This window comes from Panthera uncia, assembly GCF_023721935.1.
Source record: "Panthera uncia isolate 11264 chromosome D3 unlocalized genomic scaffold, Puncia_PCG_1.0 HiC_scaffold_9, whole genome shotgun sequence".
Taxonomy (NCBI): Eukaryota; Metazoa; Chordata; class Mammalia; order Carnivora; family Felidae; genus Panthera; species Panthera uncia.
This window is the reverse complement of record NW_026057587.1, coordinates 4,187,214-4,209,630: the sequence shown is the minus strand read 5'-3', so window position 1 is coordinate 4,209,630 and position 22,417 is coordinate 4,187,214. Positions and strand designations below refer to the sequence as shown.

The 22,417-nt window shown below is 54.6% G+C and overlaps 1 protein-coding gene across 3 annotated transcripts in view; it reads right to left on the bottom strand.

Moving 5' to 3' along the window:
- Nucleotides 1-22,417, bottom strand: part of SFSWAP (splicing factor SWAP) — a 69,023-nt gene that overhangs the window by 3,941 nt on the left and 42,665 nt on the right. For all 3 annotated transcript variants that reach the window (XM_049620699.1, XM_049620700.1, XM_049620701.1), the window contains 2 exons: nt 14,311-14,576; nt 7,711-7,836 (listed from right to left, as the gene is read on the bottom strand). In XM_049620699.1, the coding sequence (XP_049476656.1) occupies nt 7,711-7,836; nt 14,311-14,576 (392 nt within the window). The remainder of the gene's footprint in view (nt 1-7,710; nt 7,837-14,310; nt 14,577-22,417) is intronic.

The window sequence follows — 22,417 nt, the reverse complement described above, 5'->3', positions numbered from 1 at the left end:
CCCATTCACCCTCCCTCGCCCTGCGCATATGCGACCCTGCCCACATACACCACACACACGCCTCTTCAGGAGCCACGGCCGTGGTGCCTCACGAGGTGAGCGAAACGTTCCGTGTTGCCAAGACCGTCTCTAAACTGGCATATCTCTTCTTCCCTGAACGTTTGTTAGAATTTAATGATGAAAGCCGTCTGGGCCTGTAGTTCTGTGGTTTTAAATTACAAATAAATTCTTTGGCAGAATTACTTAGATTTTCTATTTCTTTTTGCTGTCATGGTGGCCGCTTGGATGTTTCAAGAAATTTGTCCATTTCATCTACGTTGTCAAGTCAACTAGAAAAATATATATTTCCTCATTATTCTTTTATTGTCCGTAGGTTTTCACTCTTGATCAATCTAAAGCTTTACCAATTTCCTGATCATTGTCAAAGAACCATCTCTTCGGTTTTGCCCCCAGTCTCTTTCCCCGTTTCTCCCCCTGCCTCTTCCTTAACAAAACCAAAGTACAGATGGCACAGCTACATCGGCTCCAGGCCGCGGTGACGGGACCCACGTGACGCGGTGCTCACGACGGCAGCCGCTGTTGGTCACCGACAGAGCCGCCACGGGCTGTACTCCCTACGCCTCCTCCTCCTCCCACGACCTGAAGCCTGTCCCCCTCCCGCTCGGCCGGCCACCATCGGTCTGTTCTCTGTATTCAGGGTCTGTGTGTCTGCCCACTTGCCTCGTTTTGTACATCCCACACGAGGGACATCCGAGCGAACGGCAAGATTTTACTCTCGTAGAAGAGTGACACCCCACTGTGTGCACACACATCGTTACTCGTTCACCGACGGACGGACACGTGGGCTCCTGCCACAGCCTGGCTGCTGCTGCTGCTGCTGCTACGAGCAGAGGGTGCACGTATCTCTCTGAATTAGTGGGTTTTTCTTTTTCTTCTCCTTTGAGAGAGAAAGAGACAGAGAATCCCAAGCAGGCTCCACACCCAGCAAGGAGTCCGACCCAGGGCTCAGTCTCACAAACCGTGAGATCATGACCCGAGCAGGGTCGGACACTCTGACTGAGCTCCCCAGGCGCCCCAACATCTTTTCTTGTGTCTGCTGGCCACCCACATGTCTTCTTTGGAGAAACGTCTGTTCGTGTCTTCTGCCCATTTTTAAATTGGATTATTTGTTTTTGGGGGAATTGAGTTTGGTAAGTGCCTTGTAGATTTTGGATACTAACCCTTTATTCGCTATGTCGTTTGCAAATATCTTCCCCCATTCCATAGGCTGCCTTTTAGTTTTGCTGATTGTTTCCTTCGCCGTGCAGAAGCTTTTTATATCGATGAGGTCCCAGTAGTTCATTTGTGCTTTTGTTTCCCTTGCCTCCGGAGACGTGTCTAGAAAGAAATGGCTGTACTTGATGTCAATGAGGTTTTCTATCTATTCTCTCCTCTAGGATTTAAACAAAAATTTTTTTTAATGTTTATTTATTTTTGAGAGAGACAGACACAGAATGCGAGTGGGTTAGGGGCAGAGAGAGAGGGAGACACAGAAGCAGAAGCAGGCTCCAGGCTCTGAGCTGTCAGCACAGAGCCTGACTTGGGGCTTGAACTCATGAGCTATGAGATCATGACCTGAGCCAAAGCCGGACGCTCAACTGACTGAGCCACCCAGGCGCCCCTCTCTTCTAGGATTTTTATACCTTCCTGTCTCACATTTAGGTCTTTCATCCATTTTTTAAAATTTATTTTGAGTGAGAGAAAGAGGGGGGGTGGAGAGAGAGAGGGAGAGAGAGGGAGGGAGGGAGGGAGGAAGGGGGAGAGAGAGGGAAGGAGGGAGGGAGAGAGGTAGGGAGAGAGACAATCCCTAGCAGGCTCCACACTGTCAGTGCAGAGCCTGACGTGGGGCTCAATCGTGAGATCATGACCTGAGCCGAAATCAAGAGCCAGATGCTTAACAGACTGAGCCCCCCCGGGCGCCCCTTCCATACGTTCTGAGTTTATTTTCGTGCACAGTGTAAGAACGCAGTCCGGGTTCATTGTGCATGTTGCTGTCCCTTTTCTTCAACCCCGCTTGCAGAAGAGACGTCTTTTTCCCACTGGATACTCTCTCCGGCTTTGTTGAAGGTGAGTTGACCATGTAACTGCGGGTCCATTTCCGGGTTTTCTGGTCTGTTCTGCTTGGATCACTGCTGCTCTCATGGGACTTGGCATCTGGGACTGAGGCCTCCCGCTTTGCTTCTCCTTCTCAGGACCCGCTTGGGCTATCCAGGCTCTTCACAGTTCCACACGAATTTGAAATTATTAGTTTTCATTTTCTTGATTTCTGATCTCCCCTTTATCACTTCCTTGCTTCCACCTCCTTTAGGTTTAATTCGTTCTTTTTCTAGTGCTTTCTTTTTTAGCACTAGCTAAACTAGTGCTTTCTAGTTTCTAGAAAACATTAGATCGTTATTTTTAGACCTTCCTTCTTTTCTGACACAAACATTTAACGCTACCGACTTCCTTCTACGCACACCTGCACGTTAAAGATGTGGCTGCACGTTCACTGCCTTCGTTTTAAAACATTTCCTACCTTCTCTTGTGATTTTGTCTTTGACCTATGGGTAATTTAGAAAGGTGTTAACTTCCCAATACTTGGGGATCTTCCAGATTTTTAAGTTTATTTTGAGAGCATGTGTGTGCGAGTGGGGAGAGGGGCAGGGGCAGGGAGACAGAGAGAGAGAGAGACAGAGAGAGAGAGAGAGAGAGAGAGAGAGAGAGAGAGAGAGAATGAATCCCTAGCAGGCTCCACACCATCAGCACAGAGCCCAACACGGGGCTTGATCCCAAGAACCACAAGTGCATGACCCGAGCCAAAATCAAGAGTCAGACGCTTAACTGACTGAGCCACCCAGGCGCCCTCCACGTATCTTTGTAAAGAGTTCCACACTTGCTGCCACGTGCTGAGGAAACACACGACACACTCTGCCGTCGGAGTCTTCAAGGACTAACAGCACACTGCACGAGCCAGTCGGGTGACCGTTTACAGTTTCTAGATCCACGCTGTGGTCTACTTGGCCCCCGGGTGCCTCAGCTTCTGCTTCCGCTCAGTCTCAGCGCCCACGTTGGAAGCCACGTCCTCGCGAGCCTGGCGCTCCTCTGGCACCTGCCGTCAGCGCGGCCGCGGGGCCCTTCTGCTCACAGCGCCGCACGTGCACCTGTCCCCATCAAGACATCTCTACACCCCACGAGGGGCTCGCCACCCCGAGATCAAGAGGCGTGTGCCCCAGCAGCCGGACCGGCGGGTGCCTCTCCCCGTCTCTCGGTGACCGACCTACGTGCACACCGAAGGCGCCCCTGTCAGCGGCCTAGCACGAGGCGTTGTCTCCAGCAGAGCCTAAGGCTTCTGCCTCGTAGCTGGTGTCCAGTCGCCCTGCATCCGTGAGGGCGACGCTGACCCGATGACCCTCCCGTTTCCGCCGTCCACGTGCAGTTTTCCTGCCCTCGCCCACTTCCTGCTTTCTTTTCAGTCAAGTCATTTTTGAAGGTTCTGTTTTATGTCCTCTGTTGGGTTTTAGCTCCTTTTTCTTTCCGGTGGCTGCTCCAGGGAATGAAGACACGCACCCTTCGATGCCAAAGTCTGCCGTGGACCGGTGACGCTTGGTGCACTGGAGCCTGTAACGGCGGGGCACTCCCCCCACTCGACACCCACGGGTGTGCTGAGCACGAGGAGTTCAACGGCAAAACCCCTGACGAATCGACGAATCACGGACTATTTGCTGTAACAAAACACTGGGCGTCCTGCTGAGAAGCTCTGTGATACAACGTGGCCAAATACTCCCATGATTTGTACTCTTCAAAAAATTCAACGCAACCGTATCCTAACGTCCAAACACTCAGTAACAGGAACCGGGGTTCCTCGGACGAACAGCCGACCCCGGTGCTGGGGCAGGGAAAGCACCAGCTAAGCCCGGAGTACCTTGTGCCAAAAAGCAACAAAGTGCTTGGAGAACCGCGGGGCCAAATGTGAGATGGTGTCACCGTCCATTAGTCCTGGCAACGGATTAGTGCACAACAGACGGAAAAGCAAACCCCGAGCCCCAAAGACCACAGTGGCACCGAAACTAAGGGTGTGTGTGCCTTCTTTAGAGAAGGAAAGACGGAATCCGAAAGCCAGCGTTTTGCCATCACCGATGTCAGAACCAACTCCGCACCGGGGATGCCGAGGCCAGTGAGAGGAGAGTGGCTATCAGTGGGACGTCTGTGCTGTCACACTGCCACCGCCAGGTCGCCTGCAGGGGCCCGCCACCTTACCCACTCACGACCCCCTGCGTGGGGCACACAGCCTCGACCAAGCCATCCGACAGCCATCACTGGGGATGTGACAGCGGGGTGTGATGCGCACGGAAGTCCCACACCACCTGTGTAGCGCTCTTGCCAAAATGTTCACCACGGACCCCGCCACGAGGACACAGTAAGACAAGTCCAACCCTCCACAGTACGGTTGGCCCTGGAGTTGTCACAGAATACACGCAAAGGAGGGGGGAGGCGGGAGGGGGACAGCCACACAGAAAAACGTGGGCCCTATAAAAAGCTTCTGCACAGCAAAGGAAACAACCAACAAAACTAAAAGGCAACCAACGGAATGGGAAAAGATATTTGCAAATGACACATCGGACAAAGGGCTAGTATCCAAAATCTATAAAGAGCTCATCAAACTCCACACCCGAAAAACAAATAACCCAGTGAAGAAATGGGCAGAAAACATGAATAGACACTTCTCTAAAGAAGACATCCGGATGGCCAACAGGCACATGAAAAGATGTTCAACGTCGCTCCTTATCAGGGAAATACAAATCAAAACCACACTCAGATACCACCTCACGCCAGTCAGAGTGGCCAAAATGAAGAAATCAGGGGACTATAGATGCTGGAGAGGATGTGGAGAAACGGGAACCCTCTTGCACTGTTGGTGGGAATGCAAATTGGTGCAGCCGCTCTGGAAAGCGGTGTGGAGGTTCCTCAGAAAATTAAAAATAGACCTACCCTATGACCCAGCAATAGCACTGCTAGGAATTTACCCAAGGGATACAGGAGTGCTGATGCATAGGGGCACTTGTACCCCAATGTTTATAGCAGCACTCTCAACAATAGCCAAATTATGGAAAGAGCCCAAATGTCCATCAACTGATGAATGGATAAAGAAATTGTGGTTTATATACACGATGGAGTACTACGTGGCAATGAGAAAGAACGAAATATGGCCCTTTGTAGCAACGTGGATGGAACTGGAGAGTGTGATGCTGAGTGAAATAAGCCAGACAGAGAAAGACAGATCCCATATGGTTTCACTCTTATGTGGATCCTGAGAAACATAACAGAAACCCATGGGGGAGGGGAAGAAAAAAAAAAAAAGAGGTTAGAGTGGGAGAGAGCCAAAGCATAAGAGACTGTTAAAAACCGAGAACAAACTGAGGGTTGATGGGGGGTGGGAGGGAGGGGAGGGCGGGTGATGGGTATTGAGGAGGGCACCTTTTGGGATGAGCACTGGGTGTTGTATGGAAACCAATTTGACAATAAACTTCATATATTGAAAAAAAAATAAAATAAAAAATAGAAAAAATAAAAACCGTAAAAAAAAAAAAAAAAGAAAAAGAAAAACGTGGGCCCTGCTGAATCGAGCTGGCAGTTACATGCATATGGATATTCATTGTACTTTCTTTTTTTTTTTTTTTTAATAAAACTTGTTTTGAGACGGAGGAACAGAGAGAGGAAAGAGAGAGAATCCCAAGCAGACTCCTCCCTGTCATTGCATGGGGCTCAAATTCACAAACCAGGAGATCATGACCTGAGCAGAGATCAAGAGTCAGATGCTCAACCAATGGAGCCACCCAGGTGCCCCCGCTGTTTGGTTTTTAAGGAGGAAGTTTAAGACTATCTATTAAAAAACCTGGACGCCTCGGCGGCTCAGTCAGTTAAGCGTCCAACTCTCGGTTTCAACTCAGGTCATGATCTCACAGTTTGAGTTTGAGCCCCACATCAGGCTCTGCGCTGACAGTGTGGAGCCTGCTTGGGATTCTCTCTCTCCGTCTCAAAAATAAATAAACTAAAAAAAAAAAAAAAAAAAAAAAAAAGACTGCCTACTGAAAATTTAATTAAAATTTTAAAGCCAGGAGTCAGTGAAGGCGGCACTCAGTGATCAGCTTGTAGCCGCCACCCTTCAGCTGTGGGGGCGGCACCGCCCCCTGGGCCTGGCTGACCGGACGGGATTCAGGCAGCCCCGGCTCGGTGGGGAATCGGCCACCTGCCACCATGCACGGCAGCGGCCCCGCAGCTGCTCTGCGCACAGGCTGGAGGGGACGCCGTCCAGCTGTGGCGCTGACACGCCCGGGGCACGGGGCACATCATGCCCTCTGCGGGGCCCGAGGCACGGCTTCCCACCCCCTGGGGTCGGGCCCGGGCGCTGAGCCTCACTTGTTCTGTACGACTCATTAAAGCTGCAGTGAGCACACGAGGTCTCAGGATTCTGGATAAAACCAGCGCCTTCTCCCGAGATCGCTCATTTAACGTGAAGGTTAATCTGAGGGCAGAGCAAGAAAGCACCTGCCAGGAGAGATCTTTTGTTACGAGGAATTAACCTGAGACCCTCTATTTGCCCTTTACGTCCCCCAAGGGGGACGATGGATTCCGTGCGTTCAGGGAGCACCCGCGAAAATGCCCTCCCACTGTCGCCACGCCGCCCCGGTGCTCCCGGCGGGACGAAGCGGCAGCCGCAAGCGCACAGAGCGGGCGTGCCCGAGCCCGCCTGCCGAACCCCGCGAGCCCTGCAGCTCCTCGGCTGACTGCCGCCCGAAGGGCAAGAGATCACGTCTCACCAGGGAACGGAGCGGTCACGTAACCCGCCACGTGGCAGGGACAGGTTTCCGGTAGAAACGTCGTTTCGGACCCGCGGCCGCTGCAGGTGCCGTCAAGAAGGGCGGGAGCAGGTGACCGCCGGGCTCTCGACACCTGCCACTCGGCTCTGCGGTCGGGGAGGTTCAGGGACCCCGCGTGTCTGGACTCACACCCCCGCGGCAGCAGTTAGGGAACCTGCCCCGCCCCCTCTGGGCCCCTCCGTGTCGGGCGTGCTGCTCCCCGCCCAGCTGGCGGAGCCGGGGCTGCAGACTCCCACACAGGGACACGCCAGTGAGGCCGCTCCCTTCCAGGGAGGACGGAAACAAAGAGGCTGAGTGACGCAAAGCGGTCAGCGGGCAGCCCCCCGGCTGGACGGGAGGCACAGATGGCCTGGGCGTGCCCTTCAAGGGACGCAGGGGCTTTCCGTGTGGGGCCTTGGAGTCCCTCCCCAGGAGGGGCAGCTGGGGACGCTGGCTGGTTGGGACAGAGGCCCCGGGGCCAGGCGTGGTGGCTGAGGGGTCGACGCTCAGGAGCACCGGCCCACGGCCACCTGCTACCTGGGCGGCAGCAGGCATTCCCTCACTTCCCTTGTCCGGTGTCCCCACAGTCCCTTCCCTGTCAGCAGGGTGCGTGTGGGGCCCGCAGCGGCTACATGTGGGGGCCGGTGCAGGGCGTGCCAGCAGCCACCGGACCCCGGCACGACGGAGCCGCCTGTGCTCGGAGTCCTGGAGTAAGGAGAACACCGGAAGGGCTCAGTGTCCGAGGGACAGCTGCCGGGTGTCCCCGGGCCGCCTCCGAGCATGGGCCCCATCTGCACACTTCCTGTACACACTCTGTGAGCTCACAGACCCCCACCTGGACCGGGTCCGCTTCCGGCTGACGCCCGGACTGTTACTCATCCGGTAGGCGGTGGGGACGCTCCTCTCTTCCCTCCGTCTCTCAGGAGAGTGCGCTCTTCTCCGAGGGGACCGGGACCGGGACCTGGGCAGAGGAAGACAAAGCGTTTTGCTCTGCTGTCTGTCTGGCCAGCACCCCATCTGTCCTTCTGGGCCCCCCTCCCCCGGCCTTACCACTCTCCCGATGTGGAACCGGATCAGACTCCGAGGTGGAGTCAGACTCTGCTCCCCCGTCCGGGACACCTGTCACACCGGTGCTGGACTTAACCAGCGTGCAACACTCCCGCGGCCAGAGTATGTGCTGCGGGTGCCCACGGTCAGCAGCCCCGATCCTCCCCGACCCCAGATCGGACCAGGTGATTTACGGCTGACTCAGGCCTGCGGCTTCTCGGCCTTCCTCTGGCCTTTGTGCACCCTCCCTCCCTCAGCAATTTTCAGCTCACTGACACCTCTATCAGAAAAACGTAAAAACAGCAGTGAAATCCAAGCGAGTTGTTTCTGTGTGTCCTGAGTGCTGGCAATGGGAAGAAGCCAGAGCGCCACGAAACTAGAGCCTGGAACCGTCTCCCGTCCACAACGGCCGTCCGGCCCCTCAGCGCGAACCGAGGACAGGCCGTGGCAGCTCAATCCAGAACCTGCCGCCTCTCGTGGGGATTCGGGTGGGACGATCTAAGTCTATGAGATTCTCCGGATGCAAAACCACCTGTGAAAATATGTTATTCTTCCTCTCTGTGTGCCTGGAGAGACGCTCGCTCTGCCCGTGCAGCGACGCGGGCCGCACACGGCAGCCAGGCCCGCGGGCAGCGACAGCTCGCCACTCGACGAGACCCTCGCGCGCTGGGGGCCAAGGCCCCCCCGAGGGGGGTCCCGTGATGATGGGTTTTGGAGTCTTGTTTTAGTGTTTGTTCATTCAGTGAAATTACCGTTTCAGGGAGACGTATGGTGAGCAGAAACCTGGACCAAAAAACCCCGTTTCTTTTTGTTCTGTTTCTATGACAACCCAGTCAAAAATAATATGAGGAGCGGTTTGATTTTGCCATAAAGGATTCCACACAGAATCAATTTAATTGCACTAAAACCTCCCAAATAACACACGCTGTCGTTCTAAAGATCAGTTCCTCGTCACATCCCACCCTCCGGCATCACAGAGAAAACCCTGAGCCGTGCGTGAAAAATACCCGCCACGCAATGAGCCCGCTCCAGGTAAGCGGTCACGGGCTCGGGCTCACCTCCAGCTCACGAAACAGTGTTGGTTTTTTTTGCGGACCCCTCCCAAGATCTGTATGTGACAATTACAACGGGGAGGTCAGTCAGACGCCCTGACATTTTACCAGGTTTTCCCTCGAGAGTCCCGGGCCTGGGCTCCGCGCGCACCGCGTCCGCGGAGGCCGGGGAACCGCGACACGGAGACACACGCTTCTCCTTCAGAACGAGGGGTGCCGGGCAGGGCGGCACCAGAGCCCCGGGGAAGGCTCCAGAACAGACCCGAAACTCAGGAAGAGCGAGGGAGTGCGCACTGCCCGCAAGCCCGGAGCGCTGACACAGGGCCACGCCGCAGACCACTGGGATCTGGTGGCCGTCACCGGCAGCCCTGAAGTTACCCGGGAAAGAGGCCCGTCCGGCACCGGGGCGGTCCACTCCATCAGGTAACACTTGGATTTTAGTTTAACTAAAGAAGCGCTGACGCTTTCATTCTGTCCAGCAGGAGGGCCGCGTGGCTACCACAACACGTGCAGGAGGCAGACCCCGCGTGGGCAGCTCGGGCGCCGTGTCCGGGGCAATCACCAGGGCCTCACACACGGAGACAGAGCAAACCCTGCTCCCGAAACCTTGCTTCCTCCCCACGGCAGCCCGCCCCGCTACCAGGGCCCGCACGGACCGGCCCGGGCAGCACCCTGGGCTTCTCCCCGCCTGCGGGCGCCCGCTAGGTCCGGGTCTGCGCCTCGGAAGGAGCGGCCGGCCAACGGCTGGCTGGCACCAGCTCGCGCAGCGTCAGCCACGGGTACCTTATGCGGGGGCGGGACGTGAAACTCATTACCGTCGCTGGTCTGCTTTGCACTTTACCACGGGGAACACGGTAAGGAATTACAAATTTGGCCCCAATTTGGCGGGCTAGAGTTGGTTTTCAATGTTAAATGTGACTTAGAAAATGTCGTTCTCATCCCCAGCTCCTCCCCAAGCAGAAGCCCTGAGGCTGCGAGCAGCCGTGTGGACCCAGCACCCGATACCTTGAAATGGCGAGGCACAGACCTCTGCCTGGAGCCCCCATTCAGAAGCCGCATACAGACTGACTTACCAAAAACAAACACCAGAGGTGATCTTATCAAAACTTCTAAAGACGACCTTAATTTCAGACTTACAAGATTATAGTTTAAAAATACCTGCAATCCCTATCAAAGTAACACCAGCACTCTTCACACAGCTAGAACCAACCTAAAATTTGTACGGAACCAGAAAAGACCCCGAATTAGCCAAAGCAATCCTGAAAAAGAAAACCACAGCAGGAGGCATCACAATCCCAGACTTCAAGCTGTATTACAGAGCCGTCATCATCAAGACAGTATGGTACTGGCACAAGAAGAGACACTCCAATCAATGGAACAGAAGAGAGAACCCAGAAATGGACCCACAAACGTATGGCCAACTCATCTTTGACAAAGCGGGAAAGAACATCCAATGGAATAAAGAGAGTCTTGGGGTAACTGGGTGGCTCAGTCGGTTAAGCGTCCGACTTCGGCTCAGGTCACGATCTCGCGGTCCGTGAGTTCGAGCCCCGCGTCGGGCTCTGGGCTGATGACTCAGACCCTGGAGCCTGCTTCCGATTCTGTGTCTCCCTCTCTCTGCCCCTCCCCCGTTCATGCTCTGTCTCTCTCTGTCTCAAAAATAAATAAACGTTAAAAAAAAATTAAAAAAAAAAAAAAAAAGGAACAAAGATAGTCTCTTCAGCAAGTGGTGCTGGGAAAACGGGACAGGGACATGCAGAAGAATGAACCTGGACCACTTACATCAGACACAAAAATAAACTCAGAATGGATGAAAGACCCAAATGTAAAATAGGAAGCCATCAAAATCCTTGAGGAGAAACCAGGCAAAAACCTCTTTCACCTCAGCTGCAGCAACTTCTTACTTAACACGTCTCCAGAGGCAAGGGAAACAAAAGCAAAAATGAACTACTGGGACCTCATCAAGATAAAAAGCTTCTGCACAGCGAAGGAAACAATCAGCAAAACTAAAAGGCAACCGACAGAATGGGAGAAGATGTTTGCAAACGACATTATCAGATCAAGGGTTAGTATCCAAAATCTACAAAGAACTTATCAAACACAACACCCAAAAACCAAATAATTCAGTGAAGAAATAGGCAAAAGACACGAATAGACACTTCTCCAAAGGAGACATCCAGATGGCCAACCGACACATGAAAAAATGCTCGTCACTCATCATCTGGGAAATACAAATCAAAGCCACAATGAGGTACCACCTCACACCCGTCAGAATGGCTAACATGAACAACTCAGGCAACGACAGATGTTGGCGAGGATGGGGAGAAAGAGGAACCCTTTGGCGCTGCTGGTGGGAATGCAAGCTGGTGCAGCCACTCTGGAAAACAGTATGGAGGTTCCTCAAAAAGCTAAAAATAGAACTACTCTAGAGCCCAGCAATTGCACTACTAGGCATTTATCCACGGGATACAGGTGTGCTGTTTCGAAGGGACACATGCCTCCCCATGTTTATAGCAGCACTATTGACAACTGCCAAAGTATGGACAGAGCCCAAATGTCCATCGACGGATGAATGGAGAAAGAAGATGTGGTATATATATACAATGGAGTATTACTCGGCAATCAAAAAGAATGAAATCTTGCCATTTGCAACTACGTGGATGGAAATGGAGAGTATTATGCTAAGTGAAATTAGTCAGAGAAAGACAAATGTCATATGACTTCACTCACACGAGAAATTTAAGAGACAAAACAGATGAACATAAGGGAAGGGAAGCAAAAATAATATAAAAACAGGGAGAGGACAAAACATAAGAGACTCTTAAATATGGAGAACAAGCAGAGGGTTGCTGGAGGGTTGTGGGAGGCGGGGAAGGGCTAAATGGGTAAGGGGCCCTAAGGAATCTACTCCCGAAATCATTATTGCACTATATGCTAAATAACCTGGATGTAAATTAACAAGAAAAAATCAATTAAAAAAACAAAACAAAAAAAATAAAAAAAATTACCAACAAAAAAAATACCTAAGCTATTAAAGCCGAATCTTATTTTTAGGCAATAAATAAAGCATATGAGTACTTCTTCATTCCACTTAAGGCAGAGAACCTAATGTGATATAAAAATAAAAAACAGAAGAAAAATCTCATACTTCAGTAAGTTATGATTTACCATTTTTTTTTAAATTTATTTTTGAGAGACAGCACGAGCAGAGAAAGGGCAGAGAGAGAGGGAGACCCAGAATCCAAAGCAGGCTCCAGGCTCTGAGCTGTCAGCACAGAGCCCGACACGGGGCTTGAACTCACAAACTGTGAGATCATGACCTGAGCGGAAGTCAGACTCTTAACTGACTGAGCCACCCAGGCTCCTCTAATCAATGTTGATTTAAAAGACACTAAACACCATGCTGTTGTAATGACTGTGCCTTCTGAGAAGCAACGTGTTGGTTTTCAAAACTGAGGATTCTTCTATGAGTGAGTCACCTCTGGGGACCCAGAATCACCTATACCTCGGACAGAATGTGTCCCTGGACCCAGCCCGCAAACGTTCCCTGCGTTAACATACAGATCACTTCTGCTAGAAAAGGGCGTTGTAGCCTTGACTTTCTACATCTTACGTAAAACTTCAGTCACGTAACACGTAAGAGAAAATGTTTCAACCGCAGCAGCCTACCACGAGTGGGAACACAGAGCACTTGGGGCTGGCAGGAGTCTGTACGGAACAGCCCATTCAAGTGTGTGCCAGCCTTAAGAAGCAAGCCTGGCGGGTCCTACGCAGACGTGATGTCTGTAATGGGTAACCCTGCCTGAAAAGATAGACAGTTAAAGGAAAAATCACGACGTCTCATTAGCAACGTCAATATTCGGTTACAACTTCACTATTTTCCACATGTCAACAACTCACTGCCGAGAACACCAAGCGCGCTCGGGCCCCTGGAGGCTAGCGCCAGCAAAGCCTGGACGGCGCACGGCCCGCAGCCGCCGAGAGCACACACAGGACCCCAGACCAGGGATGAGGAGTCAGTTACGTGCCACCGTCAGAGCCCTGCCGCGAAGGACAGCCGGCCAGGAGTTTACTGGGCGCGTTCCGTTCCTGCTTGGAGGGCGGCTTGTCAGGAAGAACTCTCTCGAAAAAGAAACCTTAAAATGTCTTTTGTATACATACAAATTCCTGGGGGCGTCTACACACAGAAACCACGTCAGCGAAGTTGTTCGTTTTATGGAAAAATGGCAAGGTGTGTGGGTGTCTGGGTATCTGCATGGGCGTGTGTGGTGCGTGTGCCTATATGAATGTGCGTGTCTGGGGTGTGTGTATGATGACGGAACTTCTAGAGCACTATTAAAATCGCAGACACCAAGGATCAAAATTATTTATCGTGGAGGCAAGTGCAATTTCACTGTTGATAAGTAAGTGTAAATACTCGTCAAGCCTCTGAGGCCTGGTGTGAGTAAAAATAGGGAAAGCACGTTGTTTTTAGGATATATTCAGAGGCAAATGTGCACGAGCGTACTTCGTTTTAAGCATCAAAAGAGCAGCGCAGCCATCATTTCCCTGGAAAGGAAAACCGGCATCAGTTACAGCGGACAAACGAGACCCTGCCAGCCCGAGCGTCGGGCCAGAGACAGCAAGCCAAGTCCAAGCAACACTTGCCAACAGATCGCAATGTGAGACGCAGGTTTTAAAACCAGAGGTTTGCTTTCCAAACCTCCTGTAAACCACTTGAAAAACAAACGGAAAACGGAAAACAAGACCAAAAAAACCCCCGGCCGTACTAAACAGTAAATACCGTGACTCGTTAAGGGTCGTGTTCGTATCGTGGCTTGAAATCTTATGCTTTCTCGAACACCTTGTGAAGGTGGCTTCTGGCTAAACAGTGCCTCTTGACGGGAGGTCTGGACACAAATCAGCTGAGACGCGGACGGGCACGCCCGGGCCTCCCTCCTTGCACGCACACGCAGGGGCTGCGCACAGCCCAAGCGGGCCGGATCGCTTCCGTTACATTTATGCACTCGACAGGAGTTAGCATAGGAGAGTCCACGCGTTCAAAGAAAAGACCCCACCCCTGTGAGTTTTGACACACGGAACCGATGTGCCGGGCCCGCCTCTAAGACCCGTTAACCTTTAAATAAATCCATTTTTTAAAAACCCGTCAGTAGTCGATGAGCCGTACAAATTAAACAAAAGGCATCTTGAAAAGACGTCACGCGGGCTGGCAGGCTGATCCACACGCGAGCACTCACGAGGTCCGCGCTCGCTCGTCTCCGCCAGGCCTGCCACTCTGGGGACGGAGGACCCACCGCCCACGGCAGACCCGTGCCACGAGCGCCCTGCGCACCCACCTGGAGCGCCGCGCCGTCCGGTAGGCACTGGGGAGACAGTGCTTGGCCTTTGAGCGGGACCGAGGCCTGGATCTGGATGATGAGTGGTGCTTGGGGGAGCGGGATCTCGTTCGAGACCGCTTTTTGTGCTTCTTCTTTTTCTTCTCTTTCTCTTCTTCTCTCGGGGGGTCTTTACTTTTGCTGGAGGCCCCTTCGGGGGGCTTGATGTCTGAAGTTGGCGGAGGTCTGCCTCCGGTCAGTAGAGGACAGGGCCCAGTACCGGTTTCCTGGGAACAAAAGAAAATCTCCAGATGTTAACAAGGAAAACAAGACACTTGTGAATGCACATGTATAAAGTTTCAACTTGGGCTTGAAATTATTCACACACGTTATTCACACCAATAATGTACTAACATCTCCTAGAGAAGACCACGTCCCTTTTTATGGCTCTAAAACGGCACCCCAGTGTCTCCAGGGAAATGGTGGCTCTGTAAACACCAAGCGTATGAGCGACGGTCTCCCCAGATGGTCGTTCACCAGCCCCACCCGGCGGTGATGGATCTGATGAAGGGAACGTGGCTCCAAGGACACTGTCGAAGAAAAGAGCTGCACTTGTTCCCTCATAAATAATTGTGACTTTGCATCAACAGAGAGATTCTTAAGCCTCCAGTTATGATTAGGCTTTTATGAATCTCTACACCAGTCTGAAAATAATTTTTAAAGAAGATCTGAATGAAGAGACATCCCTTTGATTCAAAGAACTCTGTCAAAAGAAAAAACCCTGCCTTCTTTCCACCCTGTATCTGTGTGAGTTGATGGATATGGACTACACCTACTGTGGTCACGGTTCTGCAACACATCTAAGCGAAGTCATCGTGCCGGAGACCTTGCACACGTGTGGTGATGCACGCCTGTCACGGCTCGGTGACCCCGGGGAGAACGCAGTTCACACGGCAATCGTTAACCAGCCAACCCCCCGGGCACAAGCCAGGCTCCTCACGTGCTGAGTTGGCACAGGACTACGCTCGACAGACTCCTGTTCACCACAAACGCCTTTATCCAAGTGAACCGACGCAGAGAGAATCCCCACTGCAAAGAACACCTGCACACAGACCGGGAGGTGGGCGATCCGTCAGCTGTGAGCCTCACCCAGGGTAATGCCACCCCCAGGAATTTCTTCCAAAGAGCATCCACCCGAGTGTGCAAGATGCACGCCCAAGGCCCCATGTCACGGCACTCTGTAACGGGCGTCAGGGTCCTGGTTCCATGTGGCGCATCTGGACAGCGGAATAGTGCTCAACCTTTAAACACGAGACGGCAATCCCACTTCCACTGACATTAGTTTGTCCACATCAAATTGCAAAATGAAGAAACGAATTTATAAAAAAAAAAAATACCCATCAAAACTGGAACCCCTGAAACCTTCCTTTCCCATTGTCCTGGCGCTCGGGGGCCGCCCACCCGTGGTCCCCGAGCAGGGTCACTCTCCAGTTCACTCTGAATGACCTTTACCTGCAGTCATTAAACGCTACACCTCAAGACACGCACAGAATCCTGCACCCTGAGATTTGTCACCGTGCGCCTTGCGGATCCGGGTGGGAGACTCTGGGAACAAGGCCAGGCACGTGCTGCAGCCCAACGGGAGGGAGGGTCGGTGTAACTCTGCGACCGCTCCCTTCCTCTCCTTGCGTCCCCGTGCTCTGCGGGGACAAGGCTGACCAGGACAGCGCTTCCTACTAAAGCTATCCTGCTTCCTCGGCTTGAAGAGAAAATGCAAGGCACTCATCCAAAGAGACGCGCTCACCCCTCGGCCATTCCCGGCTCTGTCTCCCACCTGGCCTTGGGTGAGCAGAACCCGAGACGCTTGAGACCCCCGCTGCTCCCAAAGCGCCCTGCCTAAGCGGGTTCTTGCGCGTCTAGTAACTCAGGAACCGGGAGCCGCTGGGAGGAAGGCACAGACCTTGCTTTGCCCGCTCTGGTCCTCACTCCCCGCCTTCCAGGCGGCAGCGATGCCCGCATGTCTGTAAGGCTCGGCCTGTGCTGGCTCAGGGAGCCCATCTCAACACCCGACAGGAAACCACCTCCATGTCTAAGAGCCCCCGCGTCCGCTCTGGCGCTGGGCAGAATAAACGGCACTGCAAGCCGAGAACGCAAGAAACCGTGCAGGACGCCAGGCAGCTCTAGAGGCCGGATGAGGGGATTCTGCCCAGCCCCCGCGTCCTGCTGCGGGCAGGCCCCGGGTGTGCCGGCTGGTGGCCAACTCTGCCGCTGTGCAGTGGGAAAACCAGCTTGGGGTGTGTTTTCAGACTCCCGATAAATTAGGGACACAAGTTGTGCAAAGGGCAAGACTGAAGCCAGGGACGGAGCTGGCAGCCGGCACCCTGGGATGGCACGCAGGGCTGTGTGACAGGCGAGTGGGCGCGGGGCCACAACCAGAATCTGTCCTTCCTGAGCCTGGGCAGGGGGCTCCCGGGGAAGCCGAGGCAGACGTTCCGGCCTGAGCCAGCAGCCTGCTCTGGGGGGGACCTCCGCAGGGGACAGAGCTGCAGCACTCAGCGCTGCCCTCCAAGGAGGGGTGGGAGCATGTGGCCCTGTCGGTCACCAGGCACCAGGCCGCCAAGACACAGGGAGGGTGCCCGGCAGCTCACGGGCGGGGTTTCTGTTTATATTCCTACTGCTGACCCGAGAACTCCTACCTCTGAGCATCGTTACTTCTTCTCTGTGATCGCGGTACCCCACTGTGCCTGAAGTTTACTGCTCCTTTCGGTGCAACAGGTAATCAGGCCAACATTTTCAACATTCCTTGTAATCGACTCAGGAGACCTTATTCTTTTTTTTTTTTTAACCTTTTTTTTTAACCTTTTTTATTTTTTTGAGACAGAGAGAGAGCATGAATGGGGGAAGGTCAGAGAGAGAGGAAGACACAGAATCTGAAACAGGCTCCAGGCTCTGAGCTGGCAGCACAGAGCCCGACGCGGGGCTCGAACTCACAGACCCCAAGATCGTGACCTGAGCCGAAGTCAGGAGATCTACTTATCCTAATAAAACGATTATCCTTCACCCTTAGTATGGGGGCCTCTGCCCAAGTGAGTGGAGAGGATTCACTGTGATGACCTCAGCTTACAGGTACCAACAAGAGAATATTCAGAAACCCAGTAATCAGAGTTGAGAATGAAGGACTAAAAGGGTAACAAACACCACCCGCACAGTCCCTGCAGCCCAGCAGCGGGTCCCAGGGTGCAAGTGCTGGGCGCAAGCTCTGTGTCGGCATGTGTCAGGGACCCCGACAAGCGGGCCACCCCCTTCAGGAGAACGTGAGCAGTGGATGCCGGCTTCCTCCGCAGCCTGGCAGCCGCTCTCGTAGCCGTGCAGACACTGTGGGGGCGCCGGCCCTCTGTGCCCCCCCTCCCCCCTCCATCACGAATACCGGAGGAGGCTCACTTTGAGCAGGAGACAGACCAGAACGTTCCATCTCCTTGGTCATCGTGCCAGGTTGAGGGAGAAGCACACGACCCAGGCCGAGCCGTCCAGAACGTCCACGTGAGCGTGGAGTGTGGAGCGGGGTCCCGGGCCGTGGGTGGCGCGGCAGGAGGACACAGCCGGTCGGCGGGGGGATGTGCCTGGAGAGGAATCCTCGGGGCATCGCTGCCCTCACGACTCAGAATGTGAGCCTCACTACGTCCTGCTGCTGCGGCTGAAGCCACGTGGGGGCAGCAGGGCAGGTTTCTGACACGGGCAACCACAGCAGCCACGCAATAAAACAACTAGCTGTTTAGTCCGCACTCCGCTGCGGCGGTAGGGACGCCGTCTCTGCACTGTCCCCTGCAGTTAGCCGTCAGCCACGTGTGGCTACTGAACACTTGAAATGTGGCTAGCACGGTCAAGGACCTGAATTCTGAATTTTATTTGATTCCTATTAGGTTACGTTTAAATGACCACGGATGGCGAGTGGCCACCGCGCACCGTACTGGACAGCGTGTGTCTTGGAAAGTAACGGCTTCGCACGCGATTGCCGCTCCTGGGTTAGCCAGAGTCTCCACCGCCTGGCTCACGTACCTCTTGATGCCACACCTCCCCCTCGGCCCGACCTCCCTGCTCTGCTTGTAGAAGGCACCCGGCCAGGCCGACCTGCGCACTGCAATCAATGAGCCAACGAGCAGCCGAGGGGTGCCCACGGGTGCGCATGGGGCTGCGGGAGGGGTGCCCACCGGTGTGCGCGGGGCAGCACCAAGCCAGCGGAGCCGTCTCGTGGGGGGTGGAACGTTAACACCCCAGCAAAAAGCACCAGAGGGCAAGCCGCCACGGGGGAGGCAGTGCACAGGCTGGTCTGAGTGGTGTCTGTGAGAAACGGAGAGAATTTCAAGACCGCCTGCCCTGCCCCGCCCCTCCAGTAACCCGGGAAATGCGGCGGCTCAGTCCCTGAACCACAGCGAAGTAAGCACCTGCCCGCTAAGCGGCTCAGTAGCGAGCCAGTCCCGTCCTGCCGCGGCACAACGAACTGCTCGAAACCAGACGAACTCGCATCTCCAGATAAAGCCTCACGTGTGAAACGACACTACAGTAACCATAAAACGGGGCAATTCCACACACGCCTCGAGATGTCAGGCTCGGAATCGCGTCCTCTAAAACTGCACGTTGAAACCTCGGCTGTGCGTCATTCTCGCAGCGCGCGCCCTCTCTCCTGAAGCCACCCAGCTGCCCTGATCCGACCGGCGGTGCTCCCTCCCGGAGGACTCTCTGTGCGGTCCCCGCCTCGGGCACGGCTGCCCGGACTGCCATCGTGTCCTGCCCTTGCGCTGTGGCCGCCGCGGGCTTCCCACGGAAATGCCGCTCTTGCTCGTCCGCGTCCCAGTCTGGTCCCAGCATGCGGCTCCTGCAACCGCCCCCCGTGCCGCGCGGTGCTGGTCAGGGCCTCGCTGCGCTGCACCCACCGCCGCCACTTGAGCGCCGCTGGCCCTGGAGGGTCCCCCCAACCTGTCAACTCTCATTACCAGGGTTCCTCAAGGCCCCACCCAGACACCCCCTCCCCTCGGCAGGCCGTGCGCCCCTCTGCCTCCCGGGGGCCCAGGCATCACCCACGGCTCATCTGGTGTTGGCTGCTCTGTGCCCCGCTAGACTGTCCCGGGGGACAAAAGGGGTTGTGTGGGCATCTGGGTAAGACACAGGCTTCTAAGTCACCTTCCGGAGGGCCTCGGTGCCTTGGAAACAACAGAGGCTCAGCACGCGCGGCTGATTCCTGTTCCCACCTCCTCGCAGACTCCTGTTCGGCCTGTAAACCCAGCAGGATCATTAACTTGAACAAACTGCTGGTGTCTAGAAGGTGTCCTGAAATGTGCTGTCGCTGTGCAGATGACTGCATAACCCAAGGGGGGTTCAAACTGAAGACCCCGGTTTCCCTTCATTTTGAATTAAGAGCACACGCACACCCCAAAAGTGAGACGTTCACGGGGATTTCTAAGCACCACTTGCGTGGATCTTTATGTCTCACAAAACTTATATAAAACTTAGCGTTCTGTTAGTCTTCGTCCCCGTCAATCAACACGCCTTAGGACATCATTTCAGGTTACCCCCAGATACATAACGTGCCCTCTCCTGACAGGCAGGTCGGTACGTGCAAGTGTGAGCTGGGCTGGGCTCCACGGCGGCCTGTGCAATGAGTGGCAAAGTGAATGATTTGCTGAATGCGTCGTGTCCAGCCACGTGCTCCTTAAACCAAAGTAGTTCCAAGCGGTGCAGACTCCAGTGGACAAAGAGAAACGTCTGTGACACTGGTGACAGAAAAGAGACAGGTAGACAGCCAGGAGGCAACGAGGGGAGGCTCTGAAGGCGGCTCTCGGGGAAGGGGGCCCAAGATGCCAGCGGGCCTGTGAAGTCACTCAGCACCCCGCAGCGAACACGCACAAGCTAACCCTCACAGATGCCGTCTTTCCGCCCGTCAGATGGACGAGGATCAAAGGCTGGTGATAAGCGGCATTGGCGGGGCCACGAAAGCAGATACTTAAAAGCGTTTCCACAGTCCGGCGTCCGCCCCACGGACACGCGCACCGAAGTGAGTGTGCAAGACAGGACCCAGGCTCAGAGCAGCACCGTGGTCACGGTCACGGTAGCGAGGCCCCGGGAACAGTGTGCATGCCCACGGCTGACCGGGTCAGGTTAAGGGCTAATGTGGGAGAGGCCGGACAGTCACGCATCCAGGAAATCCTCAACGAGCACGACCCCGATGTGGACAGAAACAGCTCTTCGAGGATGGAAACACCGGGATAACGTGTAGGGTCCGGTCCTGTTACTGCGACATTTAAATCTACACACGGAAATAGATCCGTTTTCCCGTGAGAACCCACAAAGAATGAAATGGAGCGCACGCACACACATGATGCAGCATCATGCACCTGGAAAAATGTTCCGTGAAGCGAAGAAGCCGGTCCCTGAGGAACAGACACTGTAGGACTCCCACCTTCACAGGGCCCCAGGACCAGCCAGGCTGATGGACACGGACAGCAGAGATGTGGGCGCCAGGGGCCGGGAATCAGTTTGGGAAGATGAAAAAGTCCTGGAGACGGAGGGCAGTGACAGCTGCACACGAGAGGAGCGTGCTTCATGCCACGGCACAGGGGGCTTCAAAAAGGGCTCAAACGAGGGGTGCCTGGGGGGGCTGAGTCAGTTGAGCGGCTGGCGTCCGCTCAGGTCACGATCTCACAGTTCGTGAGTTTGAGCCCCGCGTCGGGCTCTGTGCTGACAGCTCGGAGACTGGAGCTGCTTCGGATTCTGTGTCTCCCTCTCTCACTGCCCCTCCCCTGCTTGTGCACTCTCTCTCTCTCTCAAAAATAAACATTAAAAAAAATTTTTTAAGAGAAACTATAATAATAAACTGTATGTTTATTTTATAAAATAAAAACCTAAAATAAAAGTAAGAAATGGAAATTTCCATAGGAATCGTGAAACAGCACACAAGAAGGAAACCAAACTTCCTCTCCGTTTTATACCTGTCCCTCGCACCTGAACGTTTTGGACACGTGCGTGTCCTGCTTTAGTAACAGCGAAAGCAGACCCTGCTACACCCTGGGGCAGATGAGCCACAGCAAAACCCTGCCGGGTTCCGGCCCGGGGCCTTCTGGGCGGTGTCTGCATGCCGTCCCGCGCACGTCCGCTCACACAGACCCGGGGTGCCACCTGCTCCCGCTGAGCTCAGGTCCCCAGCACGAGACAATCCTACTCCTGCTCAGCGGGGGTCGGGCGTGCCGCCTGTGAGCCTGGGGTACGCGCAGAACAGACACACGGGCAGGGTAACCTGGCCCCAGAAGCTGCTTTCAGCTGAGAGTACCGTCCAGTTGAATCCCGGTTATGACAACTGCCAAGGTGATTAAAGTATTTCTGTTTCAAAGCAGTTAGACGTTTATTACCATCTGCTACTACCGCTGCACTCCTGCTCACATCATTGAGGACCCACAATCTGTCCCACTAGATGCGCAAGAAGATCCACCCGGTGACCAAACGGGAAGCGTAAACACCCATCTGTACGTGGTGCAGACGTAAAACACGCTGGAAACCCGGCAGGTGGGCGAGGCCGCGTAGAAAGAGACACAGGAGAAAAGCCTACACGGAAGCCTGTCTCGTGCTCGCAGGGAGAGAGTTCTGGGGGCCGTGACCAGGCAACACGGCAGGCTGGGAAAAACCGCGTTGACGACGAGGAATTCTGGCCGGGACGGAGTCTGCATTCCAACGCAGCGTCGCTGGGAAACAGACGCGAGCGTGTAGCGGCACCGGCTGAGTCCACGCATGCAGGTGGCCGTTACCTCAGTCTCTTACTCGCCGCACCAACGACACGGGGACAACGGACAACGCAGGCAACTGGCAGTGCACCCAGGGCCCCCCTGCGCCCGCTCCCCTGCCACACGCACAACTTCTGTTACGTCCCGGGCCTCCCCGGGCCCATCACCACAGGGCCGTGGCTCCCCGAAGCCCAGGACTGGGGGCACCTGGGCCCACACCCGGTGGCCCGCCTCGGGGGTGCAGGGAGAGGAGCGGAGGTGGCCGTGTCCCGGCATCCCCCTGGGCACCCCCACGCGCCTCTGCACACTCGAGGCCGGCCCGAGGACAGCCCGCAGGAGCCCACCCCTCCCGCCCTCCT